Source organism: Lates calcarifer, unplaced genomic scaffold (assembly GCF_001640805.2).
Source record: "Lates calcarifer isolate ASB-BC8 unplaced genomic scaffold, TLL_Latcal_v3 _unitig_660_quiver_1132, whole genome shotgun sequence".
Classification (NCBI taxonomy): domain Eukaryota; kingdom Metazoa; phylum Chordata; class Actinopteri; family Centropomidae; genus Lates; species Lates calcarifer.
Window position 1 is genome coordinate 55 of NW_026117884.1, and position 16250 is coordinate 16304.

Consider the following 16250-nt stretch of genomic DNA (forward strand, 5'->3'; position numbering starts at 1 on the left):
AAATTACAAAACATGATTTAATCACCCTTCTTATCCTGCCTCTGCAGTCACAGTGAGAGTACTCCCTCCCCTCTGGATCCATAGCCAGCAATCCTGTGGACATCTGCCCGTAACACTCATCCCTATTTATGACCCTGATACCAGTGTGGTAACCTCACTGAAGAATTACAAACAACTTTGATAGTAGTGGTAACAGAGTTGACTACAATTGTTGCCACAAGTTACTTAAAATAAAAATTCAATATAATACGATGTTTCATCCATTTTCCAGGGCAACTCATGCATTTATGAGATGGCCATGAGTACTTTGTTGATTGCAGCAGCTCTCTGGAGTTGCATAAGATGCTGGGATGATTCATATTACTTTTCTTTTTAATAATTTATAATGAATCCGTGATTCACCACACATTTCCCATACACAGTTACTCTCAGAACAGAACTTGTCTCTGTTAGACAACCAGTAAACTCTACTGGTTGTGTCCTTTCTGCAAGGCTTGGCCTTTTCTGCCCAAGACACAGTGCTTGATATGAAGGTAGTTAGGGGGTACAAATTCTCACCATCCATCCATATATTTGAGGGTTGCAGGGGGCTGGAGTCAATCCCAGCTGACAATGGGCAACAGGCAGGGTACACCCTGGACAGATTGTCAGTATGTCACAGGCCTGACATATAGAGACAAAGAATCACATTAATGCCAATTAACCTGGGATGAAGCTGAAGTATCCAGAGGAAACCCACACAGGCACATGGAGAACATCCAAACTCCACACAGAAAAGCTATGTGAACCTATAAGGCTTTGAGTCAGTGCTAACCACTGCACCACCGTGCTGCCCACAAATGCTAAGCCATGACAACCTTAGAGCCAGTGGCCTTCAGAGTGCCACTACTCAAGGTGAGCCAATACCACCACCTAGTGGACACATTGGAACACTGCATACCTTCCCTGAGCGTTATTGCTAAGACCACATTATTACCATAATTAAAATTTCCTTAACATTCCATACCATAACCCTCCCCTCCTGTCTGCTTTGGGTTTTCCTGGCTCATGTTTTGATATGACCTTGAACAAGTGCTGACCACCCTTGCTTCTGGCTCCAACGGTCAACAAAGAAATTCAGCCTGACACCTGAAGACATGACACGGAGTGTAGACATGAACCAGAGAGTTTCTGGAGCATCTGGTTAAGACACATGCCATATATTTGCAAAGTAAATGGTTTTATTCCCAGTTAGCGTACCTCTGATGCACCTCTCTGCACTGTCCCTATCAAATAATTGTGCCAATCCATCTAGCAGATGTTAAGATATATCACTACATTAGTGAAAACTTTGGCCTGCAGGTGGCACTAGAAGAAAAGTCAGTGAATTACCAAAGTCATTCATGGGTTCAGTTCAGTGTTCATGTCTGAACAAAAATAAAACCAAACCAACCGAAGGACCAACCAAAATGCCATGCACCTTACACGACAAAAAATATATGATAGAATGAGAAAGAGTATACAATGTACAATAACTTAGAGTTGGGTAATTAATGAGACATGGAATCATACACGACATGATCACCTGCAGCACTATTAGTGAGCATCACAGTAATATTACAACTGTCAGCCCTATCACAATTCATTTCAAATGGATAGACTACACTATCAGCTGTAAGCTAAAGTAGAAATTGTAATTATTTGCAGTCTGTGCCTTTCTAACTCATTCACACATGAACAAATACAAATGTGGATCATGTCAGATCCTTCAAGACCTCTTTATTAGGAAATAAGTACTTTAGTTAAAATACAATGACCTAGGGACGGTGTGTATGGAGTCCCAGAGTCAGTAAGCCAGTAAGCTCCGAAACATTGCTGGGAAAATACCAACGTGAGGTGCCAGCCTTCTGTGGACAGGCTCTGGTAAGCTAGTTATCATCTTTTCTGTGACTGTGAAGCATTTCATCCAGAGCGTGACTCTAGAAACTGTCAATCAAGTTCTTGTGTATAAAGTAGCGTTACTGGGAATACTGTGATGGGAGGGAATCATTCAGCGATATAATGGAAGAATACATGGAACAGTTTTCCAATGAAAAAAGACAAGTGAAAATTCCAGAAAAGGCTGTGGAGGACAGAAATATAGCAAAGAAGGAGTACGTTAGCTCAGTGAACAAGTAAAATGGGGGAGACAAGAACTTCAGGATCATATTGGCACTGTAAAGCAAGTACCAAGAGTTCAGTACCAAGAGCTGGTGAGAGATTTAGAAAGAAAAATGTATTCTGAAATAGCTTGAGATTGAAGAGGATTTTAAGGTGGACCAGCTTGGTTGATATGGACACTGAGGCCAGTATGTTTGTTGCTGAAAATGAAAAATGGATGGAGGTAGTTGAGGAACATATAAGACAAGCAAAGCTGTGTGATGAAGAAGTCAAGCCGTGAGATAGCATATCCACAATATTATTTGCTAGGAAGAGTAAAAAATGTGGATTTGAAAGTGGGAGTTCTGTGTCATCCATAAGGTCATCAACTCGTTTTAAGACCGTGGAAAAAGCTCCATTGCTAGCTAAGACTACTACATTAAAGCAGAAACAAGAGTTGGAGTTTAACACAGCATTGGAGGCTTCAGATGCTAGACTTGAACTGTTGTAAAGTTTTAAGGATGGAATGGAAATATGGAAATGGAAAAATGGAAAACTTAGCATCAAGCACAAGCCAAGGGCACCACAACCACATGGATGATGGTCAAGACCAGCTCCCCAGCCTACAGCCAAGTAGTTATGGCATTTCAGTGCAGCCACCCAAGAACACTGCTAATAATGACAATGTTGTGGGAACATTATTACACAGTAGCAAACTAATATCTCCGAGCAAATGACAAAACAGCACAAAGGAGCAACATTGTCTCAACTGGACAACTACCATCTATTTATGAGGGCCTTTGAGCATGGAGCAGAGGACCATACTGATAATGCCAAAGAGCTTCCCCACCATATGGTGCAGGTTATTAGCAGTCAGCCTAGGGAACAAGAAGCTGTCTTCACATGGGACCCACCAGAGGATACAAAAAAGCCAAACCAACACCCTCTCATTTTGGGAGGAGGAGCAGATTCAGTCTCACCAGGATCACCCTCATGGAGGAGGACCCAGTGTCTGAACGCAGCTTGTTGAGATTACTGTATAGTGTTTACTTTGTAGCTGAAACGTAGCTGGAGCTCTGTCATCATCCTGCAAAGAGCAGCCTCACAATTGGATCGTCATCAGCACTTCATCACAATCACCAACAAGAAATATTTTCCAGAGTCTGATCCACAGGACTCCTGTTCTGATATCTGCAGTGCAACACAGCAGAAACCCTGGCCTCTGTCACTATGCAGACATTGATCAGGATGTGTTATGGGAGCGTGGACATACACAGGAGAGGGAGATCTGTTGACCTGGCTTGTCAGAACTGTGTGAGTGACAGTTCAGACATTTATCATCTGCCTGGGACCAGTGCTGATCTCCACATACACCTCATATATACACAGAGCCAATTTACAATCATCCTATCTGTTATTGACATAACAACATAAGTTAAACCAGCATTCTTGTAGTTGAGGCATTTATTTGACATTACTCTGGTTTACCAACACAATGTTGCTTTGGGAATAAGTTCAATTCAGTTCAATTCAATGTTATTTATATAGCGCCATATCACAACAAAAGTAATCTCAAGGCACTTTTCATATAGAGCAGGTCTAGACCATGCTCTTTAAAATAGATATTCACAGAGAGAGACCCAACAAATCCCACCATGAGCAGCACTAGGCGACAGTGATAAGGAAAAAATAAGTGGAGGCTTAATTAACCAGAAAAATGATTGATTAATAAAAGTAAGTATTTCAGACTGTGTCATAATGTGGTCTTTGCTGACAGGAAAAACTAATGATTTAGGCTGATTTTCAATGGAAGTTTTCAGGACCCAATCCTCCCATATCAGTAACACCATGCAGCTGTGGCAGATTAATGAAATATGTCACTATGCTTTTACTGTCAGGCATTTGTCAGAGACCATAAACACACTATATAGACTAAATCCTTAAACAGGCCAAATAGCTATATTAATACATCACAGTTCTAGAATATTCCCACTGCCTCTCCCCAAACTACTGCAGCAGTTGCATTTTTACAGTGAGAAGCAGCAGAATATGTATCAGCACCACACCATGTACAGTTTAGGAAACAGTTACAGCACCTGAGAGCTTGACAGCGTCTCTGAACCGCTTCTCCGTTGACAGATGTCGGTCTTTTCCATCCGCCTCAGCCGGTTGGACTTCGACTAATGTAACGCCGATATCAACTGCAGCTCATCACGTCGACACCGGTCCGCCAGCCACCGCGGAGCCGCGGAGGAGTGGCAGGCTCGGGCTCGGGAAATGCTGCGTCAACCTGCCACCGTTAGACCGGAAACATGAAAGCAGCCTTCAAATGCGTACAAACACAAACACACACACACACACACATATAGGTGCATAAGAGGGTGTAGTAACACCGTCTGCTTTATATATAAACTGTGTTACTACACCCTCTTATGCACCTTATGCATTACTGTACTGTACTGGTTGGTCATCCTACAGCAAGTCAATCACCCAAAACAGCTGAAGAAAAGAACATGTGGCTTCACATGATGAAGCGCAGCAGAGTCCCCAGAGTTAATCCCCATGAAGCCATCCCATTGTGATGAACTGGACAGAAGGTGAAAGCAAAGCAGCTTATAAGTGCAACACATTTATGTGAGCTTCTGCCACAGTGTCAGGATGAACTTTCCAAGCATTCTTTTATGTTTTCATTTCTGAGTACACTGGGACATTGCACTGTACAAATTTCAGTAACAAATGGAAAACCTCTATTTACAAGTAAACCATATTTAAAAAGTCCTGTAAGATGTGAAGCGGATCCTCCCTGGTTTGGAGTTGTTTTTACAGCACGTCTCACAGATGCTCAAATAGAGTGAAATCCTGGGAATTTGGAGGCCAAGTCAACACCTTATTAATTCTTTGTGATGTTCCTCAAACCTTTCTTGAACACTTTTTGCAGTGTGGCAGTAAAAGGTTGGTCGAGCGGTGAAGGCAAAAGGAAATGTCCTTTAATTGTATTGAACAGCTCAAGTTCTTTATTTTCCCCTTTTTTGTACAACAGTGAATGAATGCAGCATGTTTACAGTGCAGGTAACCTTGGGAAAACAAAACAGAGGAAAAATGAATAAAAAGGGGGAAACAGGTAACTGGAACTTCCCTATTAACAGTGGGAATAATAATTACAGGAAATGACAAGAAAACAGCTCTGCACCAGACTATGACCTGTTCCAGTTTGTTTTACATGTTTGCACTTTGCCATCATATATTATTGAGTGAGGACTGATGGGCAAAACACACAACATAATTAGGTGTGCAAAAAGTGAGGGGGTCTGAATACTGTACTTACTGTGTATGTGTGTGTGTGTGTGTATATACTATATACATAGTATGAGTGTGTATGTGTGTGTGCGTGTGTATGTATGTGTGTAAAATGAAAATCACAAGTGAAAAATCATCACACCTGCCAGTTAACAACTGTGTTATGTGAGAAGTCAGTGAAAATTCTGACAAATCACCATCATGTGGACCATTTAATACACATAATAAGCCTCATCTGGTGGATGTAATGGCATGACACACTCAGCACCCTGGCTGTTAAGCATCAGACAGACATATATGCTTTGAATGATCTGTGCACCAGTGCAGCTGAGGGAAGCACAGCACTGCAGGGTTGGCATACATCAACAACATCCACCCTAACAAACACTGACACTGTAACACCCCCCCCCCCCCCCCCCCTCCCCCCCCAACATGATGATGCAACTGCAACCTTTCATTTCCAGCACCTGAGAGAAGCACCCATTCTTCTGATAAAAGCATCATCATCTCATCACACACATTCCAAGGATGTGGAAATGTAGCCTGCACTGATCGATAGATGGATATCAGTGATTCATATCTGCTGTCCACAGCTGCTTTATACCATATGAAAGATTTCTCCTTCTGTTCATTAAATCCCTGCAGCCTGAAGGCAGCAGTATTTATATGTATGTATTGTATATTTGTGAGGCTCAGCACCAGAGTGCAGTTCTGTAATATAGCAGTCCACCATGTCCATCCTCATTAAATCAGACAACTCTAGGCTGCCACACATAACACTCACTTCCACACACACTACAGAGGTCAGATATAACTTGACATTCTACTGTTTAAACAGGAGATATCAGAGTTACTGGATTGCTTAATCCTGTGTGTCGCAGCCCTATTTCCACTTTCAAAATACAGCAGATTTTACATACATACACAATTTTACATACCCTTCCTGTCCAGTGAAAACCATGTATCACCATATTTGGTGATTTTCAGTGTTTCTGAACTGGAACTGAACTTCTATTTACAAACCCCTTTGGATTATCTGGAAAAAATGCTTTGTCACAAAGCTGAAAACAGCCTGCTTTTCAGAGCTCATGAAAAGTTGACTCTTCAGAGATATGTGGGTCTCACAGGACAGAATGTGATGCACTGCAAAAACATCTCATATAATAGTAAAATCAGAGGCCAGAAAATTAAACACTCACAGTTTCCTTTTGTAATTTTAGATTATGTTCTATTTCATTGTATCCTTGTTTGCTTGTTTCATGTTTGTTTTGAGGTGAGATAGCAGAATGGTCACAGTTAAACTGCCTCAGGTGGCAAACTTCTTGGTAAGCATGCTGACAAATGATGCTCTATATTAACTGATAAAGCTGGCATCTAAATGTTTATTAAAGAACTACCTTTTTCTCATGTGTGTCTGAACAGACAGAGTGGAGCCTGGTCTCTGTATCACTGCCTGCAGCTCCCATTCACAGTTGCTCTTACATAACACGCGAGACTGCTGCTGTTCTGTTTCATCTAAAATTCACTGCTGCTGTTTTTAGAGCACAGCCAACTCTATTTTCAGCACCAAGAACAAGCCAAACATACAGTATCTATAAAAATATACTTTGTTTATTGAAAAGAGGTAAAAGTGCAACAGACAATAACTCACTTGTATTTTAGTCAGGTGGTTATGGTGAAAAAAACAAAGCAATATGATACAGTTTCAGAACTACAACACTGTGGTAAACAAGGTGCATAAATTATAGTACAAAACTGTACACAGTCTTACAGTATTTACACAAGCTACATTTGCCAAATGCCAAATTTGTCCATCAATCTTTTCTTTTTAAATATACAGTAAATAATAATAAGTAACAGCAATTTTAGCCAAGTTATTTTTCTTCCCTCCTTTGGTCTTTGGACATACACCATCAGAATGGAAAGCTAGGTGGACAGGACACTGAACTAGACTGATCAGCAGTTTGCAATCAACCTCTGGCCTCTGAGGATGCACATCAGTGTCAGAATAGACTACAGAATGGCTAAATGCATGATAACATGTTAAAATACATATACCAAGGATGCCGGTATTGTCATTACTTTCATAAATATTGAATACATATAAATGTAATACAAATGTTGTCAATGTGTTTCCCACATGTATTTCAGTGTGGCCAGTCTGTCCAGTAGCATTGCTGCCAGGGAACTAGATCATCCCAGTCTGTTTTTTGATTACATTTTGCAGTTATCTTTCATTGTTGTACCTGCTTTGCACTAACCTGTGCTGTTACAGAGACATTTTAATGCATCTAGCCAAACAAATTCTCTGTATATAGGCAAAGAGAGGTCATGTTTGCTCGTAATCTTTCAAGTCTGTCATGACATTTTCAAAAAGTAATGACATAGACTTGTATTTTGTCATTTATGAGAAGAAGCTTATGGTAGCTAATGTTCGCTAATGTTAGCAAACTTAAAAGCAAACTTAAATGATATTATTGAGTCAGTTTGCTGACTTTAGGATTCTTCTCTGGTCAAGATGGTGAAAACCTTTGAACATAATGAAAATAACAAGCTTTAAAAGCCATTATATTAAGATTATAGACCTGAAAAAACAGGCTCAAACAACTGCAACCATGTCCACTTACTCAATATTTAGAATACCATACAACATGGCTGCGTTGTGTCCTGGTCAGTTATTAGGAAAGACATGTTTATCTTTGAGCATGGAAATTCATTTTTGATCTGTGGGACCAGTGTGTGTGTAACATAATAATCTCAGCTCAGAGTTCCACTTAGCTTTTCAGATCTTTAACTGTTTCTTATGAACATCTTCAGTGTGCAGCACATGTGTTGGTATTTCATATGCTTGGAGATGTAACCCTCTGTTCAGAGGTAGTCTCTGGAGTCAGATGAGAATGTCCTCTTTCATTTTTCTCCAGCTTTCTACTCATGCCAAAAAGACAATTTTTGAACAAAGGTGTTATGATCTACCCCTGACAGATACAATGAATGACACAGAAGTCTAGAAAGTGGATATTTGAGCTCATGTGATTCCGTTACCCACATTTATCTTTGTCTCTTCATGATACATTTCTTTGTACCTGTTGAACCAAACTGGTGGTTTATCTTTGTGGTGGTTCATTTTAGGTCCATCTTCCAACTGAATCACCCCCAGTTCAGAAAGAAAATGTTGAGAGGAAGTGACCCACTTCTTTGAGGCTATAATACACAGAAGGTTAGACATAAGGGCAGAGCATAGTGTCGGTTGTTAGAGTGGGACAGTCCCAATTTATATTTGTGAATGTGTGTGTGCATAACTTTCCCATCACATATCGTTATCATAGTCCCCCACCATTGTCCGAGTGTTGAATGCCAAGAAGATGTCGTTATCTTGTGGACAGTCGTGATGGCAGGAGCAGGTCTTGATGAACATCATCTTCTTCATGAAGACATCTCCCTCTGGACAGCGGAACTCCACCTCAGCTGTGATTGTGGTGTGAGGCGTGCAGCAGCGATTGTCTGTGCAGACACCACAGAACTTTGGTTTGTACAGCCTGGTGCTGGAGCAGCCTGATAGCTCAAAGCGCATTCCTTGCTGAGCCTTTGGTGTCCGGACACATTTCTTTCCTTTCTGTGGGATACAGATGATAATCAGTGAATTATATGTTAATGCACTTGGCCATGTTAGTTGTCGCTATAGTGATGTCTAGTATATTAGAGTACAGAAACTGCTTTGATACTATTGACCATAACATCCTAGAGACTGGAACATTTTATTGACATTAAAGGAACTGCATTAAACTGGTTTAAATCCTCTTTATCAGATTGGCTTCATCTTGTACATGTTAAAAACAAATCCTCCTACACAAAAGTTAAACACAAGGTTCTGTACTTTGACCACTTCTATTCAAGTTGTATATGCTTCCTTTAGGCAATGTTGTTATGCTGTGTTAGCCTCTCTACATTGGCTCCCTGTAAAATCCAGAATAGAATTTAAAAATTAAAAGGTTTACTGGTGGTTCCAGGAGTAGAATGGGAGGCAGAGCCTTCAGCAATCAGACTCCTCTACTGTGGAAATTTTGGGGCCAGGAGGCAGACACCCTCTACACTTTTAAGAGCAGAAACTTTCCTTCTAAACTTTCCTCTTTGATAAAGCTTATAGTTAGGGCTGGATCAGGTTTACCTGAATCATCACTTAGTTATGCTGCTATAGGCCTAGATTGCTGGGAGATTTCCCATGAAGCACTGAGCTTCTCCCTCTCTCTATCTATACGTATTCATATCCCCATGCATGTTACTGATTCAATATCATGCTTTCTGCAGGTATTTCTGCCTCCAGAGCTGTAGAGTCTGATCTGTGACGGCAAACCTCCTGTTCCTATAATGCTGCTCAACACCTGCTGTTATGATTAAAATTCTTAGTCCTTATTGCTACTATTATTATCACTATTACATCACTATTTTCTCAACCCAACCAGTCGAGGCAGATGGCCGCCCACCCTGAGTCTGGTTCTGCTCGAGGTTTCTGCCTCTTAAAAGGATGTTTTTCCTTGTCACTGTCGCCTAGTGCTGCTCATGGTGGGATCTGTTGGGTCTCTCTCTTTAATTATAGTAATCTAAAGAGTTGTGATTGGGTGTTATATAAATAAAACTGAAAATAAATTAACTTGTAGCTGAAAGGAAACAAACTGACCTTGATTTCTTTCTCCTGTTGGCTGTTGCAAGGTCTGACCATGCAGATCCTGGTCTGCCTCTCCAGCTGACAGCGTTGGTTGTCATTGGTGATACGGGATGAGATGGCCATGCCACAAGTGGCCGAGCACTCACTCCACTCTGTAGTCTGGACTATACAATTATCTCTGGGACTCTCTCCTAGCGGGCCATGGGGAAACACTGGTCTGAAGCCTGTGACAGGCTTTGAGGAGGGCAAGGGGTGAATCTGAGAAGGTCCTGCAAGAAGAGAAAGGAAGGTGGAGACAGGAGAGCGAGGAAATTTAGTGGGAGGTAATACGAGAGAACAATTTAATGTTGTTCTGAGACTAAACTAAATGAAGAAAAAATGAACTACAAAGCATAAACTCTAGAGAAAACTGCGTAAGTGCAGGAATTTTAAAGATGTTTAAATCACCTATGGTGGCAGGTGGAGTGAGAGTGATATAATACTGTCAACTAGTTTCTGCACATGTGAAAAAGTATCCAAGAAATGTGTGTGATCTGGGGGCAAGTCAGTTTTAACTCTCCTGTTATACTCAAATTTACCATTACTGGAAGAGTACAAGTACAATGTTTGGTCTCTAAGCCTTTTTTCTGTTATTTAAGACACAGCCCTAATAATAACTAATAACAGGGCTTAAGCTGGACACACGCAGGTTTTATTGGTCTTGCATGCTGTATTAACTCACATTGTATATTTTAATAGCCCAAGCAAACAACTTCTGTGCTCACACTGCACAGCGCATTGGCTGGTAAAACTGAGAAACATAGAATGCCTGATCAGTTTTGTCTGTTGACAGTTCCACACAGGTTTTATTCAAATTGAAAAAAAAAAAAGAACAAAAGGAATTCAAAGTTATGTCACAGACAAACTAGTGATATATTCTACAGGAATACATGATTATGACACTACTTTAGGGCATCATACTGCAGCTGTCTGTTAACAGTATACACTTTTGGTTATGCTGACAGCATGGATCTAAGGATGGGTATGATGGGTTTTCTGCTACTTTGGCCTAGACTGAAAATCTCAACAACTATTGTCATGAAATTTGGTGCAAATATTCAAGGTGTTCAGAGTGACTTAAGTGATCCCCTGGTCTCATCAACTCTTGAATGAATTACCATGATGTAGACATTCATGGTCTTTGTAAACTTTAACAATTTCACATAGTGCCTGTATGGGAAGACACAAAGCAGGCTGTACTTCCTAAGGAGACTACGGTCTTTCAATGTCTGCAGCAAACTGCTGTGGATGTTCTACCAGTCTGTGGTTGCCAGCGTCCTCTTTTACACTGTGGTGTGCTGGGGGGGGGCAGCATGTCTAAGAAGGACACATACAGACTGGAGAAACTGATCAGGCGGGCCGGCTCTGTGGTCGGCATGAAGCTGGACTCTCTGGTGACGGTGGCAGAGATGAGGACACTGGACAAACTGCTGGATATTATGGACAATGCCAGCCACCCTCTGCACACTGTCATCAGCAACCAGAGGAGCCTGTTCAGCGAGAGACTGCTCCTGCCCAAGTGTAGGACTAACAGACTGAAGAACTCCTTTGTCCACCATGCCATCACACTCTACAACTCCTCACTTGGAGGGAGGAGGAGATAGGGTATGGAGGACAGAAGGGAGTGGTAGCCACTTAATGTGCAATAACCCACCCGGACACTCAATAACCTCATCCACCGCCAGCCATATACAGTCCAGTATACTCAGTATATTTATCTTAATTCATTCATATTCCTCTCCATTTATATTCTGTGTCGTTTGCAAACTGTCCTGTGTGCTGTGTCTGTCTGTATAAGCTGCTGGAAACTTAATTTCCCTGAGGGAGTCATCCCAAAGGGATCAATAAAGTCTGTCTAAGTCTAAGTCTAAGTCTAAGTCTTACAGTTTGATTTTTTTTTTACAATTAGCAGTGCAGCCTCAGTAAGGCACTGGTGTGGCTGTAGAATCTATACCTTAAAATACTAAATTGAGGGTACTTATCCTAACAATCACCTACCTGCATGATTAATAGTTGTTCTATGCATTATTCCTGTAATGCAAAGCCACTATGTGGGTCTGAGACTTAAAGAGAATACCACTGTGATATCACAAGCTGTCAATCAATGTAAAACATCGGCTGAATCTTAACAAAGAATCAAAAACTCAGAGCAGTCGATGTAACAGAGGTCACACTGACCGGCAACCACTGACTGGTAGTGGTGGTCCTGAGGTGTCTCCCCACACACCCACTCCTCACAGCATTTCCCAGGGATCTGGATACGGTGTGGGTACGGGCAGTCAGGGGAGGGCAGTCGGATGTCACTGGCACACATTGGTACACAGCCAATCTCTCCATTCATACACACACAGTGGTGCTTACAGCTGGGCTGGAAGGACTCCCCACTGCGGTAGATCACCCCCCCCAGGTCACATGTCTGACCCTCCTGAGCTGTAGACAGACAGAAAACATACAGCACTGTCAAGATAAATTACATAGAGCTTTTTCCTATGGAGTACTAGAGGAGACAAATGTCACTAACTGATATTCTGATGAATCTAAAGTACTGTGTACAGCATGTGTGTACAGTATATATGAATGACATAGTGAGTTAAATGGATTAAATTGGTAATATTTTTTGTTATGCTATGTTTTTTTTTTTTTTAAGTCAAACTTGTTATTTAGATGATCAAATATCTTCTGGAATGTAGTTCATACTTAAAGACTTGCTTTTCTTATTATAAGTGACAAGGAAACTTGAAAATGGAAAGGAGAATGAATGGCTGACGTTCCAAAAAAGGTCTAGGACAGAGAAATCTTTAAAAGGTTTCATTTAAGACAGAAAAGCTTAAATGGTGGGAAAGAAAAGTAGTACACAAAGAAAAGGGAGAGGTGGCCTGCACACTGAATGTTGCAAGGTCTCAAAAATCTAATTATGACTTAATCAGACAAACATATGTGTGAACAAAGAGCAAGCAGTATGATGTATCTGCTTACAACTGGGGGATAACGTCAACTGAAATAACACCCATCGTCCAACCTATTCGCTGTGTACAGAATTGCAAAGAAAAACACATTGTTTAAATTGCAAGAAAAATGCATGTAGTGATTATACATGAGAAAAAAAATAATATGTGACTTGGCACCAGAGGGAGACACAGCATCATGTTCTTTGTTTTGTTTTGTTTTTTTGTTTGTTTGTTTTTTTAATAAAGAGCTTTTTGTCAAATTCCTCATTCAATTCAATTCAGTTTTCTAACTCTCTTAGTTCTATGGCAGCCAATAGAATGGCCAGTTTGTTGAAATGAGCTGTGATAGATCACATGGGCAACAATTAAGGCAATTGACATGAGTACAGTGGCAGGTAATTGCAATGTATAGGACTATTGCAGTCTCTGTGAGGGTGGCTGAAAGATTTGCACTCATGGGTGAGGGCACACAGGGTGCAGCTAACATCTAGTTTGATCACTTTTTCAACTTTTTAAAATTTTCTTAGAATATTTCAGACCAGAAAGATATTCAATCATCTAAGTCACCTCTTGATTTATATATGTTTCACTGATATAAGATGTTATGTGGTGGTGTGTTTTATGAAGAATGTATTACCCATGCAGATGCCAGTCTCAGTGTCACTCAGCAGAGCATAGTCACAGTAGAGCTCCTTGTGATGGTCACAGGGCTCCAGCAGGGAGCAGGGCTCCCCCAGCTGCCTGGCACACACCTTACAGCAGCCACAGTCATCCAGGACCAGGCTGGTCCCCAAGGGGCAAAGTGGGGGGTCTGCAGGGCAAGCACAGGGCTGGGAGCAGTCCTGTGCCTCTGTCTGCAACAAACACACAAGCAGCAGGATACAGCAGGAGGACTGTAAAGATTGTCTATATGAGAACAAAGCAAAATTTGTGACCTGCTCAGCAAGAGGGAAACATCTGGAGAGACACTGGGGAAAAAAGGAATTCTGCTGAACGAGCCCAACTGTTTGTGTTGGGGAGAATGAAGTTATAATGTTCTAATAAGTTATTATTATCCTTTACATTTTGAGCTATTAAAGTTCAAATTGTGCAGACAAATCACTGACTCACTGCACTTACTTGTAGACTGCCAATGTTATGTCCTTTCTGTCTTGTCTCTAACACTGAGAATACTTCAAACATGTTCCTGTTAGGGTGTACTCTGGTGGCCCAACATCTGGCCTCTCCCCACCTGAACCTATCAAAAGCAGGAATCTTGTCGGAAGGTAGCATTGTACTCGAGACAATGTTAACATTAACATTGTCATAACTTTCCATGATATGGCAGATGTTGTGTGGTGATCATCACTAAAACAACACATTCTCTGATTTGCTACTTCAGTGGTTTGGTTGAACAAGCAGGCACTTCCTCATTTTGTTCATCACTCAGGCAAGTTTAGAAAGCTGTAACTACCTGGTTAAACCATTTGACATTTAGACATGAGAACATGTTGCAGTGCACATTTTATGTTTAAGCCAATGTGTGCATGGAGTGTGTGAATTAAGTCATAACATTTGATGCTGTGGCGGGTAATTAAAGTGACTTTGGAAGGCCATATAGCAGAGCTCAGTAAGTAGAACGTAACGAAAGCAAATCTAAGGAGCTAACAAACTGCAAAAGAGGAATTTGTTGATGCCAAAAGCAAACAAAAGTGTTTTTTTTACAAGACATTACAGAGTGCACTCCTCATAAATAGCAGAAACTTGTGATAGCAGATATAATAAAGTCTTGGAGTGAGGCTGTTACTGTTTCAGTGCAATTTAACAACTGCACAGAATGCCACAAGATGGCGACACCACACTGTGATCACGAGGGCCAACAAACACTTTTCATTCCTTGTTTCTCTCCCATGGTTAAGCATCAGCCCAGCAGACAGGGAGCAGGTTTGGAAGACAAAAACATGACAGCAACAGAGAGGAAATGGTGAAGAAAAATAGTTTAGTAGCAGGAGCTCCCTACATTTTTACCCAATTCCAACAGTCTCAGATCGTATCATCTGAGGTTCAGTTCTTTGTGGTGTATGACTTCACCCTAATGTATCCACCCACATGCTGATTAAAACATTGCACATTTCCAAAGCAGCACAATACCTCAACTGCAATATGAGCTCATCCTCAAAAGATTTTTCCATAGGAATTAGTTTGTTTAAAAAAAAAAAACTTACCAATGAGATAATAAGCAGAAGAACAAAGAATGTGGCTGAAGTTTCCACAGACATGTTTCTCAGCAGGCTGCAGTCCACTCAGTAGTAATGGTTCCTGTGGCAGGAGGCTCAGTATATTATTCTCTCTGCAGCAGACTGATGAAGCCTGGGAGGAGGAACTGGCTTAAATACCAGCCCAGTGGGTGTAGCCAGAGAAACGAGAACCATGGCACTCTGCTCTGAGAGGTGAAAATATTCCAAATCAAATGGCTGTTTTACGGAGACAGCCTCCTCTGTCACATTATCAGCTCATACCTTTACAGGTAGACAAAATGCCAAGTGACAGGGGGTGTTTTGAATCTGAGGTAACTAACAGCAGGTAAGACTGGTCATTTTAAGTCTTAATTTGCAATCCAATTTGCAGTGTGGCTCTGACAGTTAATGTAACATGTGAGTATTCAGAGCCTTGGGCGCAATTCAACAAAGGACAGTCTGAGTTTCAATTTTAGGAATGTTGGCCACAGAATCTGAGAAACGATTTAATGTAGCAGAGGTTATGATTGTGGAAAATGAGGGTAAGGTGTGCCAAACACCGACAAACTGCAGAACGGCAGTGGCCAGTGGAATCTCAGAGGCAGGGACACACACACACACACACACACACACACACACACACACACACACACAACAGGGCTGTTCTTAAATACCAGGAAAACCACTGTGACACTCTCAGTACAGATCACTTCACAAAGCTGTATTGATGGCAGGGCTGCCATTCAGGAACCACTTGTTTCCAGGACCAGCATATGAGAAGATGCAAAACCTGACACTGTAAGAGAAACACAAAGCTTGAAGCCATTATGCCTCTAAGACATGGACACGAGTGCTTTTACATTCACATGAGTATCCCGGTTATAGGGTTAATGTCTTATCCTGGTTTTGCTGACAGTGTTTAAACATGACAGAAAAGTTGCAGGTGAGTCACTTGTGTCTGTTTGTAAA

The 16250-nt window shown here is 41.2% G+C and overlaps 1 protein-coding gene across 2 annotated transcripts; it reads right to left on the reverse strand.

Annotated features, from left to right (window-relative positions):
- Window positions 1-6999: 6999 nt before the first annotated feature.
- Window positions 7000-15400, reverse strand: LOC108879438 (CCN family member 2). 2 transcript variants are annotated; one of them, XM_018670706.2, is made up of 7 exons: window positions 15270-15389; window positions 14185-14302; window positions 13703-13919; window positions 12296-12547; window positions 10091-10347; window positions 8750-9028; window positions 7000-8616 (listed from the first exon to the last, which is right to left on the reverse strand). In XM_018670706.2, the coding sequence occupies exons 2-7, from the start codon at window positions 14245-14247 to the stop codon at window positions 8563-8565; spliced, it is 1122 nt and encodes a 373-aa protein (XP_018526222.1). In that variant the 5' UTR covers window positions 14248-14302; window positions 15270-15389; the 3' UTR covers window positions 7000-8562. The 2 variants fall into 2 exon arrangements, with proteins under 2 accessions (XP_018526222.1, XP_018526223.1); XM_018670707.2 differs by lacking the exon at window positions 14185-14302 and having other exon boundaries at window positions 15270-15400.
- Window positions 15401-16250: the final 850 nt, after the last annotated feature.

What these genes read in the sequence shown, in the direction of transcription:
- LOC108879438 (XM_018670706.2), bottom strand. Translation starts at nt 14,247, where the DNA reads ATGTTTGAAGTATTCTCAGTGTTAGAGACAAGACAGAAAGGACATAAC. An exon ending in TGAGACTGGCATCTGCATGG is followed by an intron (nt 12,548 to 13,702) that starts GTAATACATTCT and finishes GTCTGTCTACAG; the next exon opens with CTCAGGAGGGTCAGACATGT. An exon ending in AACAGGAGAAAGAAATCAAG is followed by an intron (nt 9,029 to 10,090) that starts GTCAGTTTGTTT and finishes TGTATCCCACAG; the next exon opens with AAAGGAAAGAAATGTGTCCG.